Source organism: Ochlerotatus camptorhynchus, unplaced genomic scaffold (assembly GCF_037179485.1).
Source record: "Ochlerotatus camptorhynchus isolate MF236.1 unplaced genomic scaffold, CSIRO-AGI_Acam_v1.1 ptg000140l, whole genome shotgun sequence".
Taxonomy (NCBI): domain Eukaryota; kingdom Metazoa; phylum Arthropoda; class Insecta; order Diptera; family Culicidae; genus Ochlerotatus; species Ochlerotatus camptorhynchus.
The window spans coordinates 1,786,841-1,812,895 of record NW_027040630.1 but is presented as its reverse complement, the minus strand read 5'-3'; the positions used below and the strand labels follow the sequence as shown (position 1 = coordinate 1,812,895).

General features: G+C 40.5%; 2 protein-coding genes across 5 annotated transcripts in view; both read left to right on the top strand.

The window, feature by feature from the left end:
- The window catches only part of Pde9 (phosphodiesterase 9), a 398,535-nt gene that overhangs the window by 238,424 nt on the left and 134,056 nt on the right, over positions 1-26,055 (top strand). The gene's annotated exons all lie outside the window — the stretch shown is intronic.
- Positions 359-25,598, top strand: LOC135700666 (uncharacterized). Its single transcript, XM_065221249.1, has 3 exons — positions 359-2,569; positions 24,869-24,937; positions 25,416-25,598. The coding sequence occupies exons 1-3, from the start codon at positions 359-361 to the stop codon at positions 25,596-25,598; spliced, it is 2,463 nt and encodes an 820-aa protein (XP_065077321.1).

Genomic DNA, 26,055 nt, shown 5'->3' with positions numbered 1-26,055 from the left:
CCTCACGTCACATGCACGTTGGCCTTGCAAAGGAGAGGTTTGTGGGATCAACGATTGCCCGAAGCGACATCACCGTTTGCTACATTTTGAACCACCAGCGGAGCCGAAATCAACCAGTGCGGTAGTAACCGTGCATCGTCAACTGTCTTCATCAACCCTCTTTCGAATCCTCCCAGTTACATTGTTCGGACAAAAAGGTCACCTTGACACCTACGCATTCCTCGACGACGGATCGTCAGTGACACTAGTAGAGCAGTCAATCGCAGACGCTCTTGGAGCCTACGGAGATGTGGAGACTTTGCACCTTCAATGGACCGGAGGCGTCAACAAGAAGATAACTGGAACAGAAGTCGTCTCAATGGAGATTTCAGAATTGGGTGGAAGCAAACGGTTCAAGCTAACGGAGGCGTACACTGTCGAGGATCTTGGACTACCACGACAAACCGTGAAATTTGCAGAACTCGCAACACGGTTAACTCATCTTAGCAACCTTCCAGTGAAGAGTTTTGAATCCGCTGCGCCAGGAATACTTATTGGGCTGAGTAATGCTCATCAGCTAGCTACACTGAAACTGCGGCAGGGCAAGTCAAACGAGCCGAAGACCAGGATTGGCTGGGCAGTATGCGGCAGTCTGCGGAAGCCACAAGCTAATACTCTGCATAGACAACTTTATATGAATGCTAAATCGACAAATGTTGATCTTCACGAGTACGTTCGGCATTTCTTCGACATCGAGAGTCTGGGTGTAGCGGTTGTACCAACTGTGAAAGGAGTAGAAGAACAGCGCGCTTACAAGATTCTAGAAGAAACTACGCGACGGTTAGACTGCGGGAAGTACGAAACAGGCCTGCTCTGGAAGCATGACTATGTAGAGTTTCCAGACAGCAGGCCTATGGCCGAACGACGCTTCAAATGTCTTGAAAAACGTTTGGCGCGGAATCCAGACCTGTACGACAGCGTCCGTCGACAAATATTCGACTTTAAATCCAAGGGCTACATAAGCGAAGCAACGGAGGAGGAACTCGAAGAATTCGACCTACGACGAACATTGTTTTTGCCGATTGGAGTGGTCGTCAATGAGAATAAACCGGGAAAAGTAAGAGTAATCTGGGATGCAGCAGCGAGAGTGGAAGGTGTATCGTTGAACTCAATGCTGCTCAAAGGACCGGATCTTTTGACGCCGTTACTGTCAGTAATGTTTCCATACCGGGAACGCCAAGTTGCCGTGGCAGCAGACGTCAAGGAGATGTTTCTACAAATGTTGATCAGAAAACAGGACCGCAGCGCTTTGCTGTTCCCTTACAGGGACTCTCCTGAGTTACCGATGACCATCATGGTCTCCAATGTGGCAATATTCGGAGTGGCATGTTCTCCAACGCACTCGCAGTACATTAAGAACATGAACGCATCAGAGCATGAATTGGAGCTACCTAGAGGAGCAGCAGCAGTGAAGAAGAGACACTATGTGGATGACTACGTGGACAGTTTCGATACAGCGGAAGAAGCGTTCGAAGTTGCTAAGGAAGTTATCGAAGTACACAGGCGCGCGGGATTCCATATCCGCAACTGGATGTCAAGCGACAGAACCGTACTTGACAATTTAGGAGAAGAAAACCTGAAGCAATCGAAAGTCATGTTGCCGGATAAGGAAGCTAGATTCGAGCGCGTGCTGGGAATGGCGTGGTTGCAAGAAAAGGACGTCTTCGTATTCTCGTTGCAGTTTTGTGAGAAAGTGAGAGACCTGGTGGACGGTACTACGATTCCCACAAAACGGGAGATGTTGCGACTCGTTATGAGTATTTTTGACCCTTTAGGATTGGTGGCATCATTTGAAATCCACGGAAAAATCCTAATTCAAGAGGTATGGCGGACGGACACAAATTGCGACGACAGGATTCCAATGGAGATCGCCACGCGCTGGATAGATTGGATAGCGGTACTCAAGAAGATTGAAGGACTGCGTATTCTTCGTTGCTATTTTCCGAACTACAATCCAGACAGCTTCAAATCTCTTGAACTTCACGTGTTTGTGGACGCTAGCGAACAGGCCTTTGCAGCGGTTGGATACTTCCGTATAATAGACAACGGTCAGATCAGAGTCGCTTTAGTGTCGTCGAAGACGAAAGTGGCACCACTTCGAGGACTTTCGATACCACGTCTGGAATTGATGGCAGCTTTACTGGGAGCTCGCTTGCGGAGGACTATTGAGCAAAATCATTCGTTGAATATACGGAAAACTTGCTTTTGGAGTGACTCATCAACCGTCTGTTCGTGGATCAAATTGGATGTTCGACGATATCGCCAGTTCGTTGCCTTCCGGGTCAACAAAATACTGGACCTGTCGAGCGTTTACGAATGGCAGTGGATTTCAACTAAGATGAATGTGGCTGACGCGGCCACCAAGTGGGGAAAAGGTCCCGCTTGCAATGTTGACAGTCGCTGGTTTCAGGGACCTGACATCCTATACAACGTTGAAACAGAATGGACGAAGGTTCCAGAAGAAGGCACAGATGAAAGTGACAAGGAATTGCGGGAGGCGTTCGTGTGCAGTCATCTAGTCAGACAACCGGTAATAGATGCCGATAGATTTTCGAAGTTCGAACGACTGTTGCGCTCTACAGCATATGTTCACCATTTCGTTGATAGTCTGCATCTAGCCAAAAGTAGATCAACAGATACTGTTGGGATTAGTAGTGTGGATTTGCAGAAGGCAGAAAGAACGTTGTGGTCAAGTGCGCAATCTGAGGCATTTCCGGACGAAGTAACGATCTCTAAGAAGAATCGAGAAGGAAGTAATACACTTGGAATGCAATTAGGAACATCAAGCCATCTTGTGAAGCTGTGTCCATTCGCTGACGACTACGGAGTGTTACGAGTAGGCAGTCGGGCTGCAGAAGCGCAAGTGCTATCTTACGATACGAAGTTTCCCATCATCCTACCTCGAAACCATCGCATTACGGCGTTGTTATTGGATTACTATCACCGGAAATATGGTCACGCAAATGACGAAACCATAGTCAACGATCTGCGTCAGAAGTTTTATGTGCCTCGGCTGCGAGTGGAGATACGATTAGCCAGGAAACGCTGTATGTGGTGCCGCATACACAAAGCGATACCCGTTACACCGAAAATGGGGCCACTACCAGCGGTACGATTGGAACCCTTTGTACGTCCCTTCACCTATGTGGGCGTAGATCTCTTCGGCCCATATTTGGTAAAAGTTGGAAGAAGCGCGGTGAAACGATGGGTCTGCCTGTTTACCTGCCTAACTATTAGGGCCATTCACCTGGAGGTAGTTGCCAGTCTGTCTACCGATGCGTGCAAGAAGGCAATAAGGAGATTCATAGCACGACGGGGCTCCCCTCTGATAATTTAATCCGACAATGGTTCGAATTTTGTGGGAGCAAGCAGGGAGCTCATGGATGAAATCAACAAGATTAATACCGAACTGGGCAGCACTTTTACGAACGCCCACACACAGTGGAGGTTCAACCCTCCAGCTGCTCCTCACATGGGGGCTGTTGGGAAAGAATGGTTCACGCCGTTAAATCAGCATTAGGATCGGTTCCGGTAGTGTGCAAGCTGGATGACGAGTCTTTCGCTACGGTATTGGCAGAAGCCGAAAGTATGGTCAATTCCAGACCACTTACATTCGTTCCTCTAGAGATTGCCGACCATGAATCATTGACTCCCAATCATTTTTTGCTCCTGAGCTCAAATGGTGTGCGAGAACCGGAGAAGTTCCCGACGGATGCAGGAATGGCGTTGAGGAATAGTTGGAACATGGTGAAGCACACTTTGGACAACTTTTGGCGTCGGTGGGTGATAGAATACCTACCAACCATCATTCGACGGACAAAGTGGTTTCGGGACGTACAACCGATCAAGGAAGGAGATTTTGTGCTCGTGGCTGACGAGAACGTTAGGAATCGGTGGTTACGAGGACGAGTAATTCGAACGATACCGGGAAAGGATGGAGTGACTCGTCGAGCGGAAGTGCAGACATCAGGAGGGACATTAAAGAGACCTGCTACGAAATTGGCTGTGCTGGACGTGGCAAGTTCTGGTGACGCCCAACCGGAAGTTATGGTGACACGGGGGAGAGAATGTTCGCCGCAACAGCCCCTCGTACTGAATACCGCAAACGGTACCTAACGCTCGACTCACTACACCCGCGGGACGCGCGAACCGTCAAATGGAATGACGGGAGAAACTGGGATGAAAAATAACAATAGCTTCTCACTTTTCAACAATCAGCACTATAACAGTATTTTGCTATTACTAAAATATATTACTTACTAGTTGAACTTATAGGCTAGGAATTAAAACTAACAAAGAACTCTGTTGTAAAATATATGAGATAAATAGTACGGAGACTGAATTGTGAGTAAAAAACCTAAAATTAGTTGTAAAACCTATCCTAAATAAACAAATTTGTTTTAGCTTTAAGCTGATTACCACCCAACCGTGGGTTAGTAATTACTGCTGAAAGAACTCCCATTCTATCGCAACAAGTATACGATTTGCAACCTTCATGCCATACATCAGCGAAACAAACCCGGACAAAGACTTATCAAAATGGAATATAATGTTTGCAAACTTAAATACAGCCCTATGTAAACGAGAATAGATCAGTTCAAGCTCACAAAATATGATACAGATAAAGGACAAACTCGAAACTTTAGTGTCAAAGAAAAGAAGCTCATCATGAGCTTTAAATATCTCCTTGCTCAAGTCAAGGTCACCTGAAACCTGAAGATGCCCATGTGTTAGCTGAGAAGCCGTTTTAAAACGCCGTTTGTTGACCCTGCTAAGCGGCGTAGAAATGCGGATTCTAATGCGTCAAATAGTAGCGACAGCAATCCACCGACAAAGATTGCACGTTGTTGAATAAAGCTAGAGCAGATTCTTCTCATCAATCGTCAAGCTCAACAGGAAATTTGATTATTTGTTCAGACTGGGGTATATGCTTCTCATCTGCAAGAACCAAGAAACGGCTGACTGGTTAAAGGCTGAAACATTATTGGGCTTCTTCCTTCCTAGAGGATAGCACTGAGGATATTCTCGCTTTAGAGGAAAGCCAGAATGAAGGTTTAATGGTTGATGCCTGGCGAATCATCAAAAGGTATATCCTCAAACAGCATCATACTGAACTCGTATTCACTGTTGATGCTATATCCATGAAAACCGTGGAAGAATGTAAATTTACTGTGAATTACAAGTTTGAGGGTGCTTTTATAAGGAAAAAGATTCCATCAAAGATGGCGGATGAAGAAATCGGAAATAGCAATGAAAAAATTGATTAAAATGAAGAAAAGTCTAAAGTTCCTGAGATCTGCGAAGACACTGAAATTGTGGATAAGGGTGGTGGCAACACTGATCAAAGCAATAAAGAAGCTAGCCAAGTTAAAAACCGGGAGATCAGTCGGACTAGCAAACCTTCGAATGATGTTGACAAGGGTTGCTGTCACTCAGATAAGTCCAGCGCCAAAAGCACTGAGGCTGCTGCTGCTGACGACCGACCGGACACCACCACACACGGTGATTGAATAAGCACCGTTCGGCAAGACCGGATAGAATTCGGTTTTGAAATCTGTGTTAGGGAAAGCGCTTTTTGCAGGCAATCGGTGATAATTTAGATCACCGTAGCAACAGGTGGACATTTGCTGAATTTTCAATAGTGATCTATTGAAAATTGATAAGGTGTTCATTTCAGCAGGTTTGTAGAAAAATTTCCAATCGATTGGCTTGGTTAGAATTAAAATCCATCCGCTATTGACAGAGTTATAAGCGGTCAAAACCTGACCACTTTTCGTAACGCGGTCGATTTTGGTTTTTTGAAATTGCACCCCCAATATGTTGCCAAGAGACGTAATCCTACGTCAAAAGTGGTTGTTGTAGAAATATAAAACTGCACTGTTGGTTTCTGGGACACCCTATATTGCCAAACTAATTCCCTGTTAAAAGCACACAATTGCCTTCGAAACGGGTCGTAAACAGTTTTCCGCAAACTAAATTCCAACGACTATCGCATCCGAAAAAAGTATTCCAACAGTAGCTACAGCACCAACGAATCCACCCACCATTCGCCAGTCACCAAAGTCTACCAAGCGGGCGAGCAAATTGAGCGATAAAATCACCTTTTTATGGGTCAGCCATAACAATAAAAAAGCGCACCCAGCAGCAACAGAAGCAGCTCTTCCCACAGACTGCAAAATACACATGCGCTCGCTCTTGTGTTTATTTTCGGCAATCCTGTCAGGACCCAGCCTTTGACAGAGAGGTCGATCGAACCAACCAGCACGCGTGACGTTTCCACCCGTTAAAACTACCACCCCATCCCCTTATCGCAAACGAAACAGCTCTGGAGATGGTGGGCACTCCGTACGTAATGGCACTTTTGCCTGCAATTATCATTAATATGAAAACGACTACCCGGCTTGACTTTTGCTGTCACACGATCGGAGTCATTATATCACACGGTCCATTTTGAGACGAAGTCCGATGCATGTATCTGAAAAACAAAACAGTCCCGTCCTCCGAACTGAGTGTAGTCTATCCGCCGGAGCCCCCAGAGGGAGGCAGAAGGTATGAATATTTTTAATTGTCGGATCGTGCTCGGCAGCGGCCGCAGCTGCTGGAACACCGTGGAAGCAACGACGATGGACTAGGAATCCATCAAGCGTCGCGGCGCAATCAATATTCGTAATTATCGGCGTCATGCATAATCTACCACGAGGGGGGGTAGATGTGATTGGCATTTCTCACACCTCAGTCTGCTTGGCTGGTGGTAGCTGGATCGAGATCCGTGCAAAGCGAATCATGACTGCAAACGTAGGCACCTGGATGACCTAAGCCACTTGACTCTCGGCGGGTGATTGATTTATTTAAGTGCGAACATAGCTTTTAAGTGGCGATGTAGAGATAGTGATAGCATCCATGAAAAATGCATAGGGGTTGATCTCGGGGGAAAGCGTCATTCATCAACCCGATAAATGAGAGTGATAGTACATGAGACTGATCAAATTGAATCTCTGGAACCTTATTCAAGTTAAAAACTAAGAAGACTTTCCAGCGTTACGTGTAACCATTGACCACTAGCGAAATAATTTTCCAGACGCATTATTCACAACTGCAATAAAATTCATCACGCCTCATAAATTCATTGCACCATAACCTAATTTGCTCCACCTCCCCGAGCTTGCATCGTACATTAAGCTGGATCGTTATCGCCGAATGCGAACATCGTTAAACGCTCACTCGTTGATTGCTTCAATATTGAATAAGTTCGCACGTTTAATCACTCATGGGTTAATGCCAGTGTAATCTACTCGGACCATCTTCGTCGCTACTGCTACTGGCAGTCACCCCGGAGTGAGAGGCAGGGTAAATAGAATATTTTCGCGTCCGAGTTAATGAAAACAAATGGGCGGGAAATTTATGGAAGTTGACTGCGTTGGCCATAATTCTACGCTCCATTAGCCTGGTCGTTTTCCCCTCGCTTCGCTGCCCTGCCCATCCCACACAGACAGAGCGATGATGCACAGATTGGGGACACGTGAGCGTGCGATTTTCCCAAGTGACTTCAAACCGGTTGACAAATTTCACAAATCAGGACATCACATTCAGAGAGGTCACAGACATGCCAGTAAAATGAGATAATCTCCTCTGGGATCTGCGAGGTGCACCATTTTTCATCCATTCTGCTGCTGCTCGTCGGGAACTTATAATTGGATTCCGGTCCTGTGTATGACTCGATTTCATTAGCTCATCCTGGCATGATTAGATCGGTGCAGCCCCGAGGGGTACTGCCGTGCTCATACACATCCGTATTATATCTACTTGTAATGATGTTACATGAGACGTTGTTACCGAGGAAGGAGTTTCCTGAGGGGAAAATCGATACGTCTTAATTAGGATGCTACTCTGGGCTGAAATTGTTTCAGCGCTGGATAACGGTGGACTACTTCTGCGAAGCAGCATCAGACAGACAGCAGCTGGTTTTAGAATCTTGGCTTTGCGGTGAAGTCATTTTTCTAATTAAATTTTTTTACGACCTCGTTACGCTGGCAGCTCAATGAGAATTGAATTAAATGTCCATAAGGTGTGGAGGAAAAACGAAGAAATCCTTCATTAAATTGACGGATGATGGGTAAAAGCGACATCTGGTTTTCGTACCTACTTCGAGCACGGTTGGAGTCGTAAGAAAAGGCACAAATGCATTTTCGCCAGATGCAAACGGAGTGAGTACTTTTTAATGACGTTGCGAAGGGAACTAAGCAAAGAAGGTGCGAAGTTTCTTTAGGAAAAAAAAAAGACATTGTTCTTATTATGAAACAACTTGGTTGGTAATATCTGCGAGAATGCTGAGTAGAAAATGAGTAGAAAGTTTCCCACTTAAAGAAGTTTTAACGACTGGAAGGTATCCTGCTGCACAATAAAGAGTTGTTTGTTGGAAATTGGAGTTGTGGAGATCAATTTTAAATTTAAATGTTGCGACAGGTTTTAGGAGTTTTCCAACAGAAATCACTAGTCCGGAATGGGGTTACTATTAATTAAAAGCATACGTATAAGATTATTCAGGATAGATTTAGCAATACATTTAAATGAAAGCTAGTAATTGCGTTGTTTGTGAAATAGTACTGGAATACTCACAAATTAAAAAAGTGATAATTTTACATTTATTTCCACTAACTATTTTTTTATTCATTACATCAATGCAGAGTGGTTTGAGAATGCATTTTGCAAATTAATAAAAAATAAGGCATGAGGCATAAAATCTCTGATGGCGCCTTCCTTCGGATGGCAAGTAATGTCGTTGGTCCCCGGTCCATGAGTTGATGGGTCCATAGTCGGTTGATATTAGGGTCCAGGTGTGGGAGCTGTCTCTCTGGGGTCAGTAGCATTGGTACGTACTGAGTACAGCCTACTATTTTATTGCATGCCTACTTCGATTTAACCGAATTCGAATTTTCTTCCTTCAACACCAAGAGAAAGTGACGTATGAAGGAGACTCTATAACAATTGCAAGAAAACGATTATCTGCACACGGTTTACTTTAGTTTGGTAATAAGCAAATCAGCAGATAATACTAAAGAAGACTAATGATTTGGTATGAATTGAGCAGCATTTTAAGTATACTTTCAAATGCAATCAACCTCACAGCAAAAAAATAATTTTGATATCACATCAAAGTGGATGCACTACAATCATGTCGAAAATATGGTGTAATATTACTTGCTAAAAAGGACAAAATTATCATTAATACAATGCATGAACTGACATTACACTGCTTTTACTGCATTTGTTTATTTATGTGGTCATAAAAATTACATGAAATTTTCGACATGATTGTAGTGCATCCACTTTGACGTGATATCAAAATAATTTTTTTGCTGTGCTGGTTTGCTAAAATTTGCCCAACTTCGAGCTATTGACCGATTAGGACCTATTGGAAATAGTCCTAATTGAAATGAATACTTTAAGAAATATTGAAGATAGGGACTTCATTCCCAAGACAAAATGACTTTTTTTTTAAAACAAACATTTGTGTAGAACATATTAATGTCAAAAAATTGCTTCCTGAAAAGTTATTTGCAAAAAATTGATTTTCATAAGACTCTTACCAAAAAAAATGACATATCTCTGTGAACATAAGAAATAGAGGGTTGACGTCTTCAGCAAAAATTATTGCTTTAATATTGTCTAAAACATTGCTCTAGACACCATTTCGCTATCTCGACAAACAAAAACAAAATAAATATTCCATCTACCTGTTAGTTGGATTAATCATGAAATAACTAAGCTCAAAAGAAGGGGCTTTTAAGTGCACCAACTTCTCTGAAGACACTATATGGCTTAACTGGATCGTTTTCGTATAAACTAAAAAAACGCACGTTTTGGCACTTTTAGACCACTGTGGCACGGTCTTCTGGTTAGTATGTAAAAACGGCAAACGAGCTCCTTTTTAATCATCGAGTTGCTGTTATTACAATGTAGTCATGTTATCAAATAAAACGATTCACGAATCTTGAATGTGGATGGGCCTGAGATTAGACTCATAATGTTCTGCTCAGTAAGCTAAAGCGGTTGCTCTAAGGTCACCGAACCCCTCGTATCACATCATACCGTTTGCAGTTGTTGTGCTCATTCAAACCTGGCACCGACGATGACGACAAGTTTCGCAAAATACTCAGTAAGCAAGCCACTGCAACCGACGATCTTTCAAATTCGAAAACTAAAAGCTACGAAAAAGTACTTAGGCCTTCATTAAGTTCTACTTTCACACGTCGTTCAATGTTTCGATTTGCCCTTTACGCATTGTTAATGTTATCATGACAAGCTATGACCGACGTGACGATTGTTTAAGCCCTGATTAAACATGCTATTCAAATGAAGTTACGTTTTCAAAAGTAGTCGAACGGATCTAACCTGAGTGAAGGCAGAGAAAAACTAATTATTACGATCTTAAACATAATTATCAACACCGAACCGTTCCTCCAATTTCTGTTATTTTCTACAATAAAGGGTGTCCACGATGAAATTGCCACACACAAAATTGATTCGCAAAATTCGAGTTTTCATCCGATTGCCATCAAATTTTCAGGGATTGAGAAATAACTATTAAACTTCATTTTACCATTTTACTCGTATTTTATTTACAGTCCATACGCAAATGCCCGCACCTTGGCCTTAACCCCGGCCATAAGATTCTGCACAACCTGTGAATCAACCGTTTTTTGCATGTAAACCCATACTTTCTTCAGTTCCTCGACTGTCTTCACTACCTTAGGTCGTTTAAGAAGGTGCTGCTTCATAATCGCCCAGTACTTCTCGATGGGGCGGAGCTCCGGAGTGTTGGGAGGGTTGAACATTTTCGGCACGAAATTGACCTTATTGTCCGCATACCACTTCAGCACGTCCTTGGAGTAGTGGCATGAGGCCAAATCCGGCCAGAAGATTGTTGGGACGTTGTGGGCCTTCAGGAGAGGAAGCAGCCGCTTCTGGAGGCACTCTTTTATGTACACCTGTCCGTTCATCGTGTCCTGGGTCACGAAAGGTGCACTCCGCTTCCCGCACGTGCAGATGGTTTGCCAAACCAGGAATTTCTTCGCAAATTTGGACATCTTCTGAGTGCGGACATGCTCCGGAACGCTGAACTTATCCTTGGCCGTGAAAACAGGTTGCCGGGGATCTGTTTGAAGTCGGCCTTCACATATGTTTCGTCGTCCATGATGCAGCATTCAACTTTCGTCAGCATGTTGAGGTACAACTTCCTGCACGGGTTTTGGCGGACTTGTTCTGCTTCTCGTCGCGATTAGGGGCCTTTTGTACCTTGAACGTTCGAAGCCCAGCCTTAGTTTTGGCCTTCTCGACAAAACTTCGGCTTAGGTGCAGCTTCTTAGCCACATCCCTAACGGAGGCGTTCGGATTTCGGTTGAAGGCCCCAACTACGCGGTTGTGATTTTTGGTGTTGTACGGAATACTTTTTCCTTCACTTCTGGGCTGCCGATCGGTGGTCAACCGTTCCTCGAACCGCTTAATCACTCGCGACACCGTGGAATTCGCGATTCCCAACGTTTTAGCGATGGAACGATGCGAGAGATCCTTGTTCTCGTGATGAATGCGCAAGATTTTATCACGCACGAGCTGTTCTTTCGACTCCATTTCCGCGAGTTTTGATCACAGGACTTTAAAACTTGCAGGATGTAAATAATGCACTATGAACTAAATCCACCCAAATTTTCATTAAATTCTACCCAACGGTTAAAAAGTTAGAGCAATTTCATAGTGTGGCAATTTCATCGTGGGCACCCTTTACCGTTTGGAGTTGTTGTGTTCATTCAAACCTGGCACCGACGACGACGACAAGTTTCGCAAAATACACGATAAACAAGCGATTGACCGTACATCTTTTTAATATGAAAGGACCTGGGACCACGTTTTCCTGCTCAGTAAGCAAGCCACTACAACCGACGATCTTTCAAATTCGAAAACTAAAAGCTACGAAAAAGTACTTAGGCCTCCATTAGGTTCCACTTTCACACGTCGTTCAATGTTTCGATTTACTCTTTATGCATTGTCAAGGTTATCATGACAAGCTATGACCAACGTGACGATTGTTTAAGCCTTGATTAAACAATCTATTCAAATGAAGCTACGTTTTCAAAAGCAGTCAAACGGATTTAACCTGGCAGAGAAAAACTAAGTATTACGGTCTTAAACATAATTATCAACAGCAAACCGTTCCTCCAATTCCTCCAATTAGTGGCATGAATGATAGATCAACTCAGTAATGTAATGAAGCTTGGTTTTCAACCCATGATCTTCTGCTCATTAAGCAAAAACGGTTGCTCTATAGCCACCGTTCCGCTCCGCACTGCATGTCGGAGTTCGCAAGCCCACTCGTGCCAGTAAAGAAATCTAACGGGAAGATACGAGTTTGTCTGGACTCCAGAAGAATTAATTCAGTAACCAAAAAGGACGCCTATCCCATGAGAAACATGTCTGAGATATTTCATCGTCTTCAAAAGGCGAAGTATTTCAGTATCGTGGATTTAAAAGATGCATACTTTCAAATTCCACTGAAGGAATCATCAAGGAATTACACAGCTTTCAGGACCCCGAAAGGTCTGTTCAGATTCAAAGTAGTTCCTTTTGGTTTGAAGAATGCTCCCTTCACAATGAACAGGCTGATGAACCTTGCCATTGGGTTTGGTCTGGAGCCTTTCGTTTTTGTATATTTGGACGACATTATTATCGCCACCGAAACACTTGAGGAACACTTTCGCCTATTAGAAGAAGTGGCTCGTAGGTTGAAAAGAGCAAGTTTAACAATTTCGGTAGAAAAAAAGTCGTTTTTGCCGGAAACAAGTAAGGTATCTTGGATACATATTAACGGAAAATGATTTATCAATTGATAGTGCCAAATTGGAACCAATACTGAACTACTCAAGACCAAAATCCATAAGGGATGTGAGGAGATTAATGGGTCTCATGGGCTTTTATCAAAAATTTATTCCTCGATACAGTCACTTGACAGCACCGATAACGGATTTACTCAAGAAATCCGAGAAATTCAATTGGTCAGGTGAGGCAGAAAAAGCGTTGGATGAACTGAAGTCAGTGTTAACTTCAGCACCTGTCTTAGCGAATCCAGACTACACACGACCTTTCATTATTGAAACTGACGCCTCGCAACTTGCAGTTGGAGCTGCCTTATTGCAGGAGTTCAACGAAGGAAAGTGAATAATTGGGTATTATAGCAAAAAACTTTCCAGTACGCAAAGGAAATATTCAGCCACAGAAAAAGAGTGCTTAGGCGTACTGCTAGCGGTTGAGAATTTCAGGCACTACATCGAAGGATCAACGTTTACAGTAATTACGGACTGTAAGAGCATCACCTGGTTGTTCATCATCTCGGCTGCAAACGCTAACTCGAGATTGCTTCGTTGGGCACTAAAATTGCAATCATACGATTTTGTATTGCAATATCGCAAAGGAAAAGATACCGTGTTAGCAGATTGCTTGTCTCGTATCAATTCCATCCAAATAGCTGATGATGATAACAATGAACTAGTCGACAAAATCCTGAAAAGTCCTCACGATTTTAAAAATTTCAAAGCTGCAGGAAACAGGATTTTTAAATTTGTAGAAGAATCAGGGAAGTTCAGGGATAAACGATTTGAACGGAAATACTACCCCCCCTGAGGTAGAGAGGCTTCCTTTGATACAACCTGTACACGATTCAGCTCACCTTGCGTACGATAAGACCCTTAATGCACTAAAAGAGAAGTAATTTTGGCCAAAAATGGCCTCAGAAGTACTGCAAAACTTGTTTGACGTGCAAAACGTCAAAAGGAATCAATATCAACGCAACTCCATCAATGGGATCGCAGAAAAAGTGCTGTGATTTTCCGTGGCAGTTTTTTAACATTAGATTATGTTGGCCCATTTCCTTTATCAGGAAAAGGAAAATACACATGTCTTCTGGTGGTTACAGATGTTTTCTCAAAATTCATCTTGGTCCAACCATTTAGACAGGTCACTGCTTCATCACTAGTTCAATTTCTAGAACAAGCCATATTTCTTTTGTTTGGAGTACCGGAGATGATGTTAACCGATAACGGTTCACAATTTACATCCAAAGAGTTTGCAGCACTACTGAAACAGTACGGAGTAAAGCATTGGTTAACACCTTCGTACCACCCACAAGTTAACAATACTGAAAGGATAAACAAGGTGGTGATAACAGCGATAAGAGCTACCTTGAAGGGGAACCACAAACAATGGACCGATAAATTACAACAAATCGCATGTGCGATTAGAAATTCAGTGCATGAATCAACAACATTCTCACCTTACTTCCTCATGTTCGGTCGAGAGATGGTCTCAAATGGGATCGAATACGAAAGGATCAGGAACACAAACTCGTCATCTACAGATATCCTGAGCAACGGAGAACGGGAGAAATTATATCAAGAAGTAAGAAAAAACCTTGCAGAAGCTTATCAAAAACAAGCTACATACTATAATTTGCGTTCCAATAAGAATGAACCGACTTATCAGGTAGAAGAGAAGGTTTTGAAGAAGTGTACGATCCAATCAGACAAATCGAAGGACTACTGTGCTAAACTAGCACCAAAATACACAGAAGCATATGTAAAAAGAACCTTAGGAGACAGTTACGAACTAGTGGACAAAGAACACTACAATTCAGGAATATTCCGCGCAAATTTTTTGAAGAGTTTTTAAGTTTTGATGTTACAGCTATGACATGAGCCACAACGAAGGAAATGTACCAGAAAAGTAAGAAAACACATCAGGAAAATCCCCCAGCAATGATGGTAAAAAAAGGGTTTATATTATGCTAGTTTTAGTAAAATAAATACATTGTAAATAGCCTAGCCTTAGCGACTTTCATCGTAACAAAAATTAGAAAAAAAAACTACTTCAAATCTACGTTAGTTAATTAAAATTAAATTGTAAATAATTAGAATAGAATCGCTCACCATAAAATTCAGCGTCGGCGTCGAAACATTCCATTATATTTTAAATTAATCCTTCGATATCCGGTGTTGATACAATTGTTCATCCAACATTAACTTATTTTATGATTCTTAGTGGTGAAATTATCAATATCCAGTAGCATCAGTAATTCATAGCCCATATTAAGCAATAGTATCCATCATTCCGTATATCAGGCCGTATTCAGCAGTCCACAATAGCTCCATTTCATATCATTGTAGTTCAGTTTCTTTTGTAGTCCTTTTGTTTTATTTTGCATCCATTGTTCCGATCCAAACCGATTCCAATTCAGGGGCGTTGCCGTCTGCGATGTCCAGTACATGTAAATAGAAGAAGAAAAACCAGTTAAATCCGTAATATTAATAAAATAGGTGAAAATACTCCCCCGGTTTTCGATGCAATCCGGTTAAATTTGATGAAAATCGCCGTCCGTTCGATAAATTTGCGCACATTCCACCATTGAATTTGTACACACGTTTGCTCCCGTTGGATTCGCGATGACGTTTGTCAAAACGGTAATTTTTGTTTCGGGTAGGTTGGTAGCTAGGGTGACAGATCGCGTATGCTGTCAGTTGTTCATGCGAGGTTATAGGTCTGTTCGATATTTTCGTAGTTCGAATTCTATGAGTTAGTCAAATTTGAATTTAATGAGTAGAATTTTGATTATCGTTGAATAGAGGAGTCCGTTCGAGCAATTTAAATGCAGATTGGGTCAAATAATGTTTTGATGTTGCATTTGATTGCAGTTTCCGTTGACGATCAAATTTAGGACGGAGAATGCTCACAAAATTGGAAAAGCACTGTATATAGATACAGAGTGTCCATCCAATCGGGAAAAAAACCGGGAAAAATGCGGGAAAACCCAAATCGCACCGGGAAAGATAATGCATACTCATCCTAAGTAACAATTTTGTTTTTCTCATAGTCTTGTAGGCCTTAATTTGGTCTTCAAGAATCATTTAAAACCTTATAAAACTTGCATTTTTACATGGAAATAATCATTTTGTTTTAATATGCATAATTATAATAATTTGTTACACTTCTGTTTACAATTTTCATATTATGCTTTCACTGTGGTAAAGTATCAAAATTCATCAAAATTACAAAACAAATCTATTCTTTTCTTTTATTTGTTGGAGCATGTGGAGCTACCAAGATAGCTTACAGGGTATTTTTTTCTTCTTTTGGTTGTCATTGGATGAACATTTTTTGAATTATTTTGCTACAGTTCTCTAATCGAGACATATCTTGTCACGAAGCTACTTGTAGATAGATAAGCAAATTCATGCTAATTAAAAAAAAGTCCGATCTCAACCTCTTTGCATACCCGATCATGCTTGGCCTGCAAATGTTCGACACCGTACACAATCAACGAATTAAAAAAAAATCATGAGATGATTGGTCCAGAGATAAATTAAAAATTAAATTTCTGCACTTTGTGCTAATCAGGTACACAAGATTAGTCAGGATATCGTAGAATACCTTGGTTAGCCTGTAAAATAAAAAGATCTGAATCCATACCTCTAACGCTGAAGTCAATGTACTTGATTAAATCTTAGAGATAAATCATCCAGCTCAAACCTAGGGGTAATCACCATTATCATGAACCTTAATCTAACCGGGAATTTTAGAAAACCTAATATTCCAAACCACACAAGCAACATTTTCGTTTTCAATGTGGTCTTTAAGTCCATTCTAAGCCATTAAGGCCTCTTCAAAACCATGATAAAACCAAAATTGTTACTTGGGCAATTACATTATGGGGCTTCCCGAAGGTTTACCCATTCTATCATTAACTCGAATCATCGTATTGATAACCTTAAATTATATTTCGAACGGAGACTCAAAATGCTCAAAAGTGGAAATCGAACGAGATATGTATTGACCTGTAAAACATCTCCAATGCAATTTTGGTAGCACATCTTTGTATTCCACCAAATGTTTTTAGGCATATAGAACTTCAACTCCTTGAAGATTTTAAGAATTTTTAATACTGCGTATTGATTTATGCTATTTTCAACATACCAAAACAACATTTAGGCTAAATTTTTGCAGGGAACCCTTTGATTGTATACGAGTTCATGCTTTTATGAGATTTTGGAGATCTAGATCAACAACATATTAATGCAAATCTTATCTCATATTTTTCTGCAAAATTGACGTACTGTAGAGCAATTCTGCTGAAAAAATATGATTAGCTTTTTTTTTTTCCTTGCTTGCTTTTCCACCAATGCTACCGACGCCAGGAAGGCAGCTCCCACATCTGAACCCTACCTATCGACCCAACAACTCATGAAACGGGGACCAACGGCTTTACTTCCCTTCCGAAGGAAGGCGTGATCAGAGATGTTATGCCTCAGAACATCCCGGCGGCGCCGACTGGGATTGAACCCAGGCCTGCTGGGGTGAGAGGTAATCACGCTTACCACTACACCACCGGCGCCGCTCTAAATATGATTAGCTACAAACAGTTATTTTTGAATGCCTTTTTAGTTTAAGGCAGCGGTGATTTTTTGTTTGTTATTTTAAATAACCGGGAAAAACCGGGAATCTGAAAATTGGATTTGAATGGACACTCTGTAGATATAAAGTAATTCATTAGCAAACCGATATAGTGGTTCTCAGAATTTTATAACAATTGGTAGTTTTGTTCCTTATCGAAAAATATAAGACCCGTATTTTTTTTTATTTTCTCCAAAAATGAAATTTTTTTAAAAATCATAAATTTTTGAATCACTAGCCCGATTTGAATGATTTTGATGATTAAAATGAAAGGTTATAAAAATACTTATCAGAAAAATATAAAAAAGTAAAAAAAAAATAGTTTTGTACAGAAAAACTTTGATTGTATTTCTTTTTCATGGTTTTCATGGTTTTTAGATAATGGGCATAACACGTTTTTTTATTTTTCTTTGAATATATAGGCTCTTCTACACAACATATAAAAAAACAGCAACGTATTTTTCTTCGTTTTTGAGTAACGATTTTTTGACATTATAATGTTAAGAAATTTCTAGTTTAGGATCAGAAATTGAAATAAGAAAGTAATGTCACAATGTTACGTTCGATATCTATCAATAGAGACGCAGGGTAATCTAGTCGTATTGGAGTAATGAGCGAAATTTCTAAACATGATAAGTTCAAAAAATCGTAACTCAAAAACGGAAAAACATCACTGATTTTTTAATATGTTGTGTAGAAAAGCCTAAATTTTCAAAAAAAAAATTAAAACGTTTTACGCCTACCCTTGTAGCACGTTTATCACAAATCGGTTATGGCAACTTCTATACAACTTATATCAGTCATAAACAAGTTGCTGCATCTTATTTTGACGGAAATGTGCTACTCGTGTATTGTCTTCAAACCATGACAACCATAAAAATCACATACAATGAATGCTCTTCTATGCAAAACTCCAATTTTTTTTTCAATTTTCTGAAAAGTATTTTAATAACCTTTTATTTAATATTTTGATCATACAAATCGGCCAAGTAGTTCAAAAGTTATGTTTTTTTTTTGAAAAAAAAAAGAAAACCAAATTAAATTTTTTTGGCCACCCTAACATGGAAATGGACGCCCTAATGAGAAAATAAAAAAAAATACGGGTCTTATATTTTTCGATAAGGAACAAAGCTAACAATTGTTACGTAATTCTGAAAACTACTACATCGTTTTGCAACGGAATGGCTGCATTTGGATAAACATTTCCATGTTAGGGTGGTCCAAAAAATCGATTTAAAAAAAAATAACTTTCGAACCACTGGGCCATTTTTAAAGATAAAAATGTCAAATCAAAGGTAATTAAAAATAACTTTTAGGAAAAATCGATTTTTTGGTTTTGTTTTTCAATGCAATGGTTTCTTGTTGAAATGGCTGTTTTTTCAGGGCCATCATAATGTTCATACAACCACCAAAAGAAGGGAATTATAAAACAAACAAAAAACTTCACAAGCTCTAAGAAAAGTTTCTTGAAATTTAAAGATCTTACTTTTGAAGGTTTGGTTTTTCCCCTAGAAGTTAGGAGTATTAATCAAATTGTTTGTTATGGGCAATAATTCACATTTTTGCTAATATTCGGCAATTTTTGATCTTGTTAATTTTTCAAAATGATTTCTTTGACATTTTTCTCAAAAATGTAACATGAAAACGAAAGTTCTTATAAAAAGTTCTGGTCTTAATTTTTCAGGACATTTTGAAATTTTAAGGAGAATTCTTTTATATTTCTTCTAATGATATTTTCAAACTAGTTGTGTTGAGAATTCTTGGAGAAGATCTAGGAAAATTTTGGGATGACTTCCTAGAAAGTTCTAAGCAAAATTCCAACGACGTTTTTAAATCTTGTAATGTTGTAATATTTGATGGTAAATTGGAATAATATTTCATGAGAAAATGGAATCACATGGAATTTACCAAGGTTTTCAACGGAATACTGAAAAGAATTCCATGGAGGAGAGTTCCGATGGAATTCAGAGAAGAAATCCAACTTTATGAAATTTGTGGCAGTTGGAATACTGAGTGTATTTTCAAGATTATTCCAAAATCGTTATGAGAAGACTACTGAGGCAATTTTCAAATTTAATTTTAAGGTAGATAATTAACCGAACTTGAGAGAATTATTGAGGGCATATTTAGTTTGTAGAACGTTCACTTAAGTACATCTGGCATGTTTCACAATCCAATTGAATCCAAAATACTAGAAATGTATTTGCCTTTCTAAACTGCAGCAATTTTTCCATGAGCATTTGAAACTTTCTTCACACGTAAAATCAATATTTTCGTGGATTTCTCAGATATTCAAATAAAAAGTTGTTGAATATTATTAATCGGGATTTTGATTTAGGTTTCAACGGGAAAACGTTGGGAATTTCAATACGAAAATTTAGCGGTCACCCTTATAGCAAAACAATGATTGTCGAACTGTAAAATAATATTTTTAAACTTTGCTCAAGGGTCGCTGGCGTAGTTCCCTTACAAATTTAAAAATAATGCTTCTTGAGGATTGTGAACTGTGAAAAACGCTAATCACCTTAATCCATTTTTCATATTATTTTCCTGGAAGATTTTACCTTTATGAAATCAATGACAAAGTATTATGGGCCAGCTAGTCACTTTTATGGATCAGTTAGTTCTGCGTGTTAATCAAATGGAATACTGGGGTGACTTAACTCCAAATTTAGAAGTTTATAGCTAATTTTCTAATTTAAGATGCATCCTCAAATCTCCAAACAAACTACTGTTAAATTTTCATGGTCAATTGATAGGTGAATTTTACATTGGTAAATTAAATTGGTACCACTAATTAAGTTCTCAATCCATTAGAAGTTCAAAGTAGTAACATTTCGCAGTGCCAACTGTGGCAAATTTTAGATCTAACAAGCATGTTCAATAGACGGTGTCAACTCTTCAGGAGACGCATTTTATTGAAAGCTTATTTTTCAGGTTCACGTCCTAAAGAAAAGTTCAGGAATTCGCTCGTTTTCTACCACTACATCCTTTGGCTAGAACCACTTATACCCATTACCAGGCGCTAATGGCCATTTAGGCACCATCCATCGGGTGTGCTAAGCCGATAGCAATTTGCCACATATTGCCTTCGCCATCTAATTGAATTCACGCAACAATTTAAGCCATCACCAACAATTGCTTTCACACTTAATCGTATTACTGAGCAAACTTTCCCTAAGCTGTATCCCACCTTCACCAGGTTCTTCCTCCACAACTGCTGTTCTCGCATCCTTCGTCCTTCGTCACTAGAACCGGCAAAAGCTGCTCCAATTCCTTATGCTGTTTTTTTTTTATTCGTTGCGGGAATGGCAGGGACAAAAACCAGCATAAAGGGCTTTATTTCTGAAGAGCCACTTTCCTATTTTTAGCGCACATTTCCTTCTTTCGCTAGCCTGGTGCACTTTCCCCTTCACCGAGCAAGCAGAATCACATTATTACCTCTCTCTCCGGGGAGATGAGTTTCCTTCTCGCATTGCTCGTTTCGCCCGTCAATAACAATGGATGTTGCCGCTGCGGGGTCGTGAATCGTTCCGAATCCGGTGCAAGGCAAGGCAAGTAACAATACCTACCCAGATAAGTACCTACAAGCTCCGGGAGGCTGCGGAACGTGTGTACACGATTGCTGTATTATGCTGCTTGCAGCAGCAGAGTTGAAAATCGGTCTCCACTGAGCAGAGCCCGAACGATGGAGTCGCACGGTTGTCAGTTTAGTGTCCCTTGGCGCTATCACAGTCTAATTACCATGGGAAATAACAACCCACCGTAAGGTAAATATGCCAACCGTTGTGTAACACTCACAAACACCGATGGTGGTCATTCGAAGCCAGAAGAAACCCACCGGGTGGCACGGGGGACGGCCCAATGAAATGACCATTCCGGATGCAGACAGACACCTCGAGACAGAGAGATAACATTCTTCCACACGACGGCAGATAAATGACAGCTAAACACACATTCTGAACGGACGAGGACAAGCTCGTGGTGGGTGCACTGACGTCTCTGTTTGCAATATGTGTTCCTGGGGACATACCGAGTGAGAGTGTCACAAAGTGGCGGCGGCCGGTGCTGGTTGCTGTTGGTTCCACACATTTTTCTCCATTTGGGGTGGCAGATCCATCACCGAAATGGGGTCATATGTACAGCTACAACACAGACACCCGTGACATGCCCAGAATGTGCTCTTTCCGTCCTTTCGTGTGTGAGAGTAGGTTGGACGCGCCTTGTGGAAGCATGTGAAAAGAAAGCGGTGCTGTGGATTGTATTGTTCTTTGTTGAGGCTTATCTGAATACACGCAGAAGGAGCCAAACGAGGAACCCCAGTGAAGACAATAACGACGTTTGAAGGTAACTTGGGTTTGGCGAACAATGTATTGTCCTCGATTTGCACATCCAATTTCTAATGGGTGGATGTCGACACTCAACTGAATGCGCTTAATGTTTATGGGCAGTTCACTTTGAATCAAAACATTTACATGTTTAGCGATAAGCTCATCAACGTTTGCTGCGCTTGCGAAAAATAAAGGTTTCTAATTTATTGAAGGGGAATTTTATACACAAAAGACCAGTGCACACTGGGCCAGGAAGGTAATCTAGCGGAGTAAAATTAATAACTCCGAAACGAAGCGCTTTCGTGATTTCGGCAAAGTTTCTCATCATACTAAGAACCATCTATTGACATAAACAAATAGCTCACAACTCTTCCGCAAATATGGCACCGCAATCTTACTTTTTTCTGTGACGTGCCTCTCATACAAGAAACCTTATTTAAGAAAACTATTTTTCTAGGAAACGTCGTGAACCCAACCTTTGCTACTTTTAGCAAACGTGGAATGTCAAACTCCTCGAGCATGTGTGCGTGTCAATAACGCAATCGTCAATAACGCTACGCAGAATCAGAGATGTTTGTGTTGTTACAATTGATGTAACCTGTGGAAACCTAAATAGGTAAGACGTTAGTATTGTTCGAAGTTATTCTGTACGTGCAATTTTTTTAAAATATGGTATTGAACTTTACAAAGTGATCCTAAGCTTTTCTCAAGTTATTCAAACTTTGCTAATGTATTGTAATGTCAGTATAGACAGATCTCGTTTTTGGAAACGTAACTACAGTGCACTCTCTACAACTCGAGTTATAGAATTATCAAGTTACAGAATAACAATTTCATACAAATTAGCTATCGCAGTAGCCATGACACTCATTTTTAATATGGTTATATAACTCGAATATCGAGTTGTGGCGAGTTGACTGTACTTCATCTATCAAGATCTTTTTCGATGTGTCACAATTGAGTGGCTTAGCGATAATAATCAATACTCCCTTAAGTGAATCCTGTTGAAAAACTATTGAAAAATTCGTGAAAGTGAGGAGGATCTCTCGGTTGTTGACGGTATAATTGACCTACATTTGGAAGCGCCCAGCGCTGTTATTGCCTATCGTAAAGTATGAGATCACCAGTTCTTACACATTGCAGATGCATGCTAGTCCAATGCATCGTTTGTTACTTCTCTGTCAGGTGATCTGGTAATAACGGAGCAGCAACCGGTTAATCATTCTCATGCTCAATTATATCTGTACTTCCTGAAGTTTTTCTGTAGTATTTCAGTACTTTTAAAACTGATTCCGAGATTATCAGTTTCAAAGTTCGAAGTGTTTCAGTACTTTCAGAAGAGATTCTTAACTTTTTTAAATGATTATGTGCTGCCCAAAGTGATTCTGATTTTTCTGAAGTGATTTAATATTTTCTGAAGGGATTAAGTTATTACCAAGTGATTCAGCTCTTGAAGAAGTGACTTGAGATAATTGATACAGTACTTTCCGAAGTTTTGTGAAGTTGTTCAGTTCTTTCCGGATTTTTTTAGTTTTTACGGAAGCGATTAGAAACTTTCTGGAAAGATTAAGTCTTTTCCGAAAGGATTCAGAGATTTTCTTAAGCAAGTCAATACTATCCGAGGAATTTCAAAGCTTTTCTTACTTTCAGAATTGGTGAAAATCATTCAAAAGTGATTCTATTCTTTCTGAAGTGATTCAGTACTTTCGGAAGTGATTACAAACTATCTGGAACTATTCAGTACTTTTCGGAGTGATTCCAAACATTTCTGAAGTCATTCATTACTTTCAGGAGTGATTCCGAAATTTTCTGAAGTGATTCAGTACTTTCTGAAATGATTCAGTGCTTTCCGAAGTGATTATGAGCATTCTGAAGCGATTTAGTATTTTCGAAGTGATTCCGAACGTTCCTGAAGTGATTCAGTGCATTCCTAACTGATTAAATTATTTTCGAAGTGATTCCGTTCTTGCGGAAATGACTACAAACTTTCTGGGATGATTCAGTACTTTACAATGTGAATCCGAAATTTTCTGATGTGATTCAATTCAGTACTTTCTGAAGTGACGGTACCAAAAAGGCAGGGGTTTGACATATAGCTGAATACACGTACTCAACATCAAAACAACAAAACATATCAAACTTAAGCGATATGACAGCCATATCCATCCCCTGCAAAAAGGTGGTTGTGAATTTTGTGCTTTGCAGGGCAAATGAAAAAAAAATCGTTTAAGCTGGGTTTAGACAGGGCAAGTCCATTGATCAAGTCAGTTGAATTCAATTGGCTTGAAAAGTTGAGCCTGGTTCAACCTTTTTCAATTCAAGTGAGTTGATGAAGTCAGTTGAATGGTATGGTTTACACGTTTAATTCGCATTAAAGTCAGTTGAATTCAACTGACTTGATCAATTGACTTGCTCTGTCTTAATCAAGCTTTAAAGTGTACACGGTATTCAATTTGAAGCGGTATTTCGTCATCGGGTGTTCTGGTATTGCTAGATCGCTGCTCCTCACTCCATTTTCACTGCAGCCGCTGACGGCATTCTAAGTGCCTTCCTTTCGACACATTTCATCGACATTTTCCACGGTAGTCTAAAAATCTTTTTTTTTGGCTTAAAAAATACTTTGGAATGTCTACTTCGACATAGACTTGACCGCAAGTCCGCAAGTGACATCGTTCCAAAGGCGTGTTCCAACTGCTGCGCGATTATCTCTAAACGATGCTTTCAAAATTGGCGGGCTCTGTATTTTAGAAACGGCTCATTCGATTTAAACGGCGATTGAATTTTTGAGTTAAGTACCTTTTTTCTAGTCTTGTACGTAGCCGATTTTCAAAAGAATCAAAAATGGATTTTTGGTGCAAGCTTTTATCTCCAATTTTAGGGTACAAAAACGGACTGTTTTTTTTTTCAAAACGTCGCCAAATTTTTATTTTTCAACCAAATCAAAAATGGCTACGTACAAGACTGGGTCATCTATCAGAGAATAACCACAAAAAAATTCGTTGTTCCAGCTCCAGTGGGGCGACCGCCAGACGTTCCGCCCCACGATGACTCAGACGGGAGGTCTCCTGGGGAACCTGGTACAGCGGCTACAGGAGGCATCCAATCGCGCCAAAAAAAAAATCTAAATTAAAGAGGACATTTCAATTGACAAAACTATGCATTCCTTTTTTGAATTGATCGTTATTTGCCCTAAAAAAAAAAATAGTGAAAATGACCTATTTTTCATGCCGCCAGAGTGGACTACCACCTTAAGGACGGGCATCTCCCTTCGCACTGCCTCGAACCTTTGACAGTCCAAGACCACATGCTCCGGCGTTTCTTCCACGTTGCCACACTCCGAACAGAGGTGTGACGCTGCGTGTCCGAACCGATGCAGGTACTTCCTGAAGCAGCCGTGGCCAGACAGGAACTGCGTTAGGTGGAATTTGCCGTCTCTTTGTTTTCTGTTCACACAGGTCGAAACAAAATGTGTTACTGTATCACTCCTGTTGCCAATTAGCCAACGACTCCGCTCTCACAACTTACCGTACTCTTTCGGTTTCTCTCCGCCTGTAGCACTCGCTGTCCTCCGCCAGGGTGATGCCGATAGGGATCATTCCGGCGATAACGCATACTGCTTCCGACGAGCAGCTTCTGTACGCACTCACGACTTGCATGGCCATGAGCTGGAACATATTGCTCGATTTCCTTTGGTTCTGCTTTGTTTCCAGCGCTGCAACCCAGGATGGACTTCCATAGCTCAGCATCAACGACGACACACTGGCCAGAAGACTCTTTTTGCTACTGCTGGGTTCAGCGCAGGGTTACTTTCACTCACTTGCTATAAAAAAATGTTTTTCGGAATTATGAAATCATGATATAGTTTAATGCTAATTAGTACTTGCATGTTACAAGAAGAGATCATGAGGTATATGTTTGACACATAAAATCTGTCAAAATTGCTTTCAGTGCGTCACAATCAGCGATTTTACGACTCGTGAGCGCTCACGAATCATAAGATCGCTAATTGTGACGCTCTCAAAGCAAAATTGACAGGTTTTATGAGTCAAACACATACTTTACTACCTCTTCTTGTTACTTACAAGTACAACATAGCATTATTGCGTCTAATGATTGCATAATTCCGAATAATATTTTTTTATAGCAAGTGAGTGGAAGCAACCCTTGGTTCAGCGTTGTTTGTCATGATGCTAGC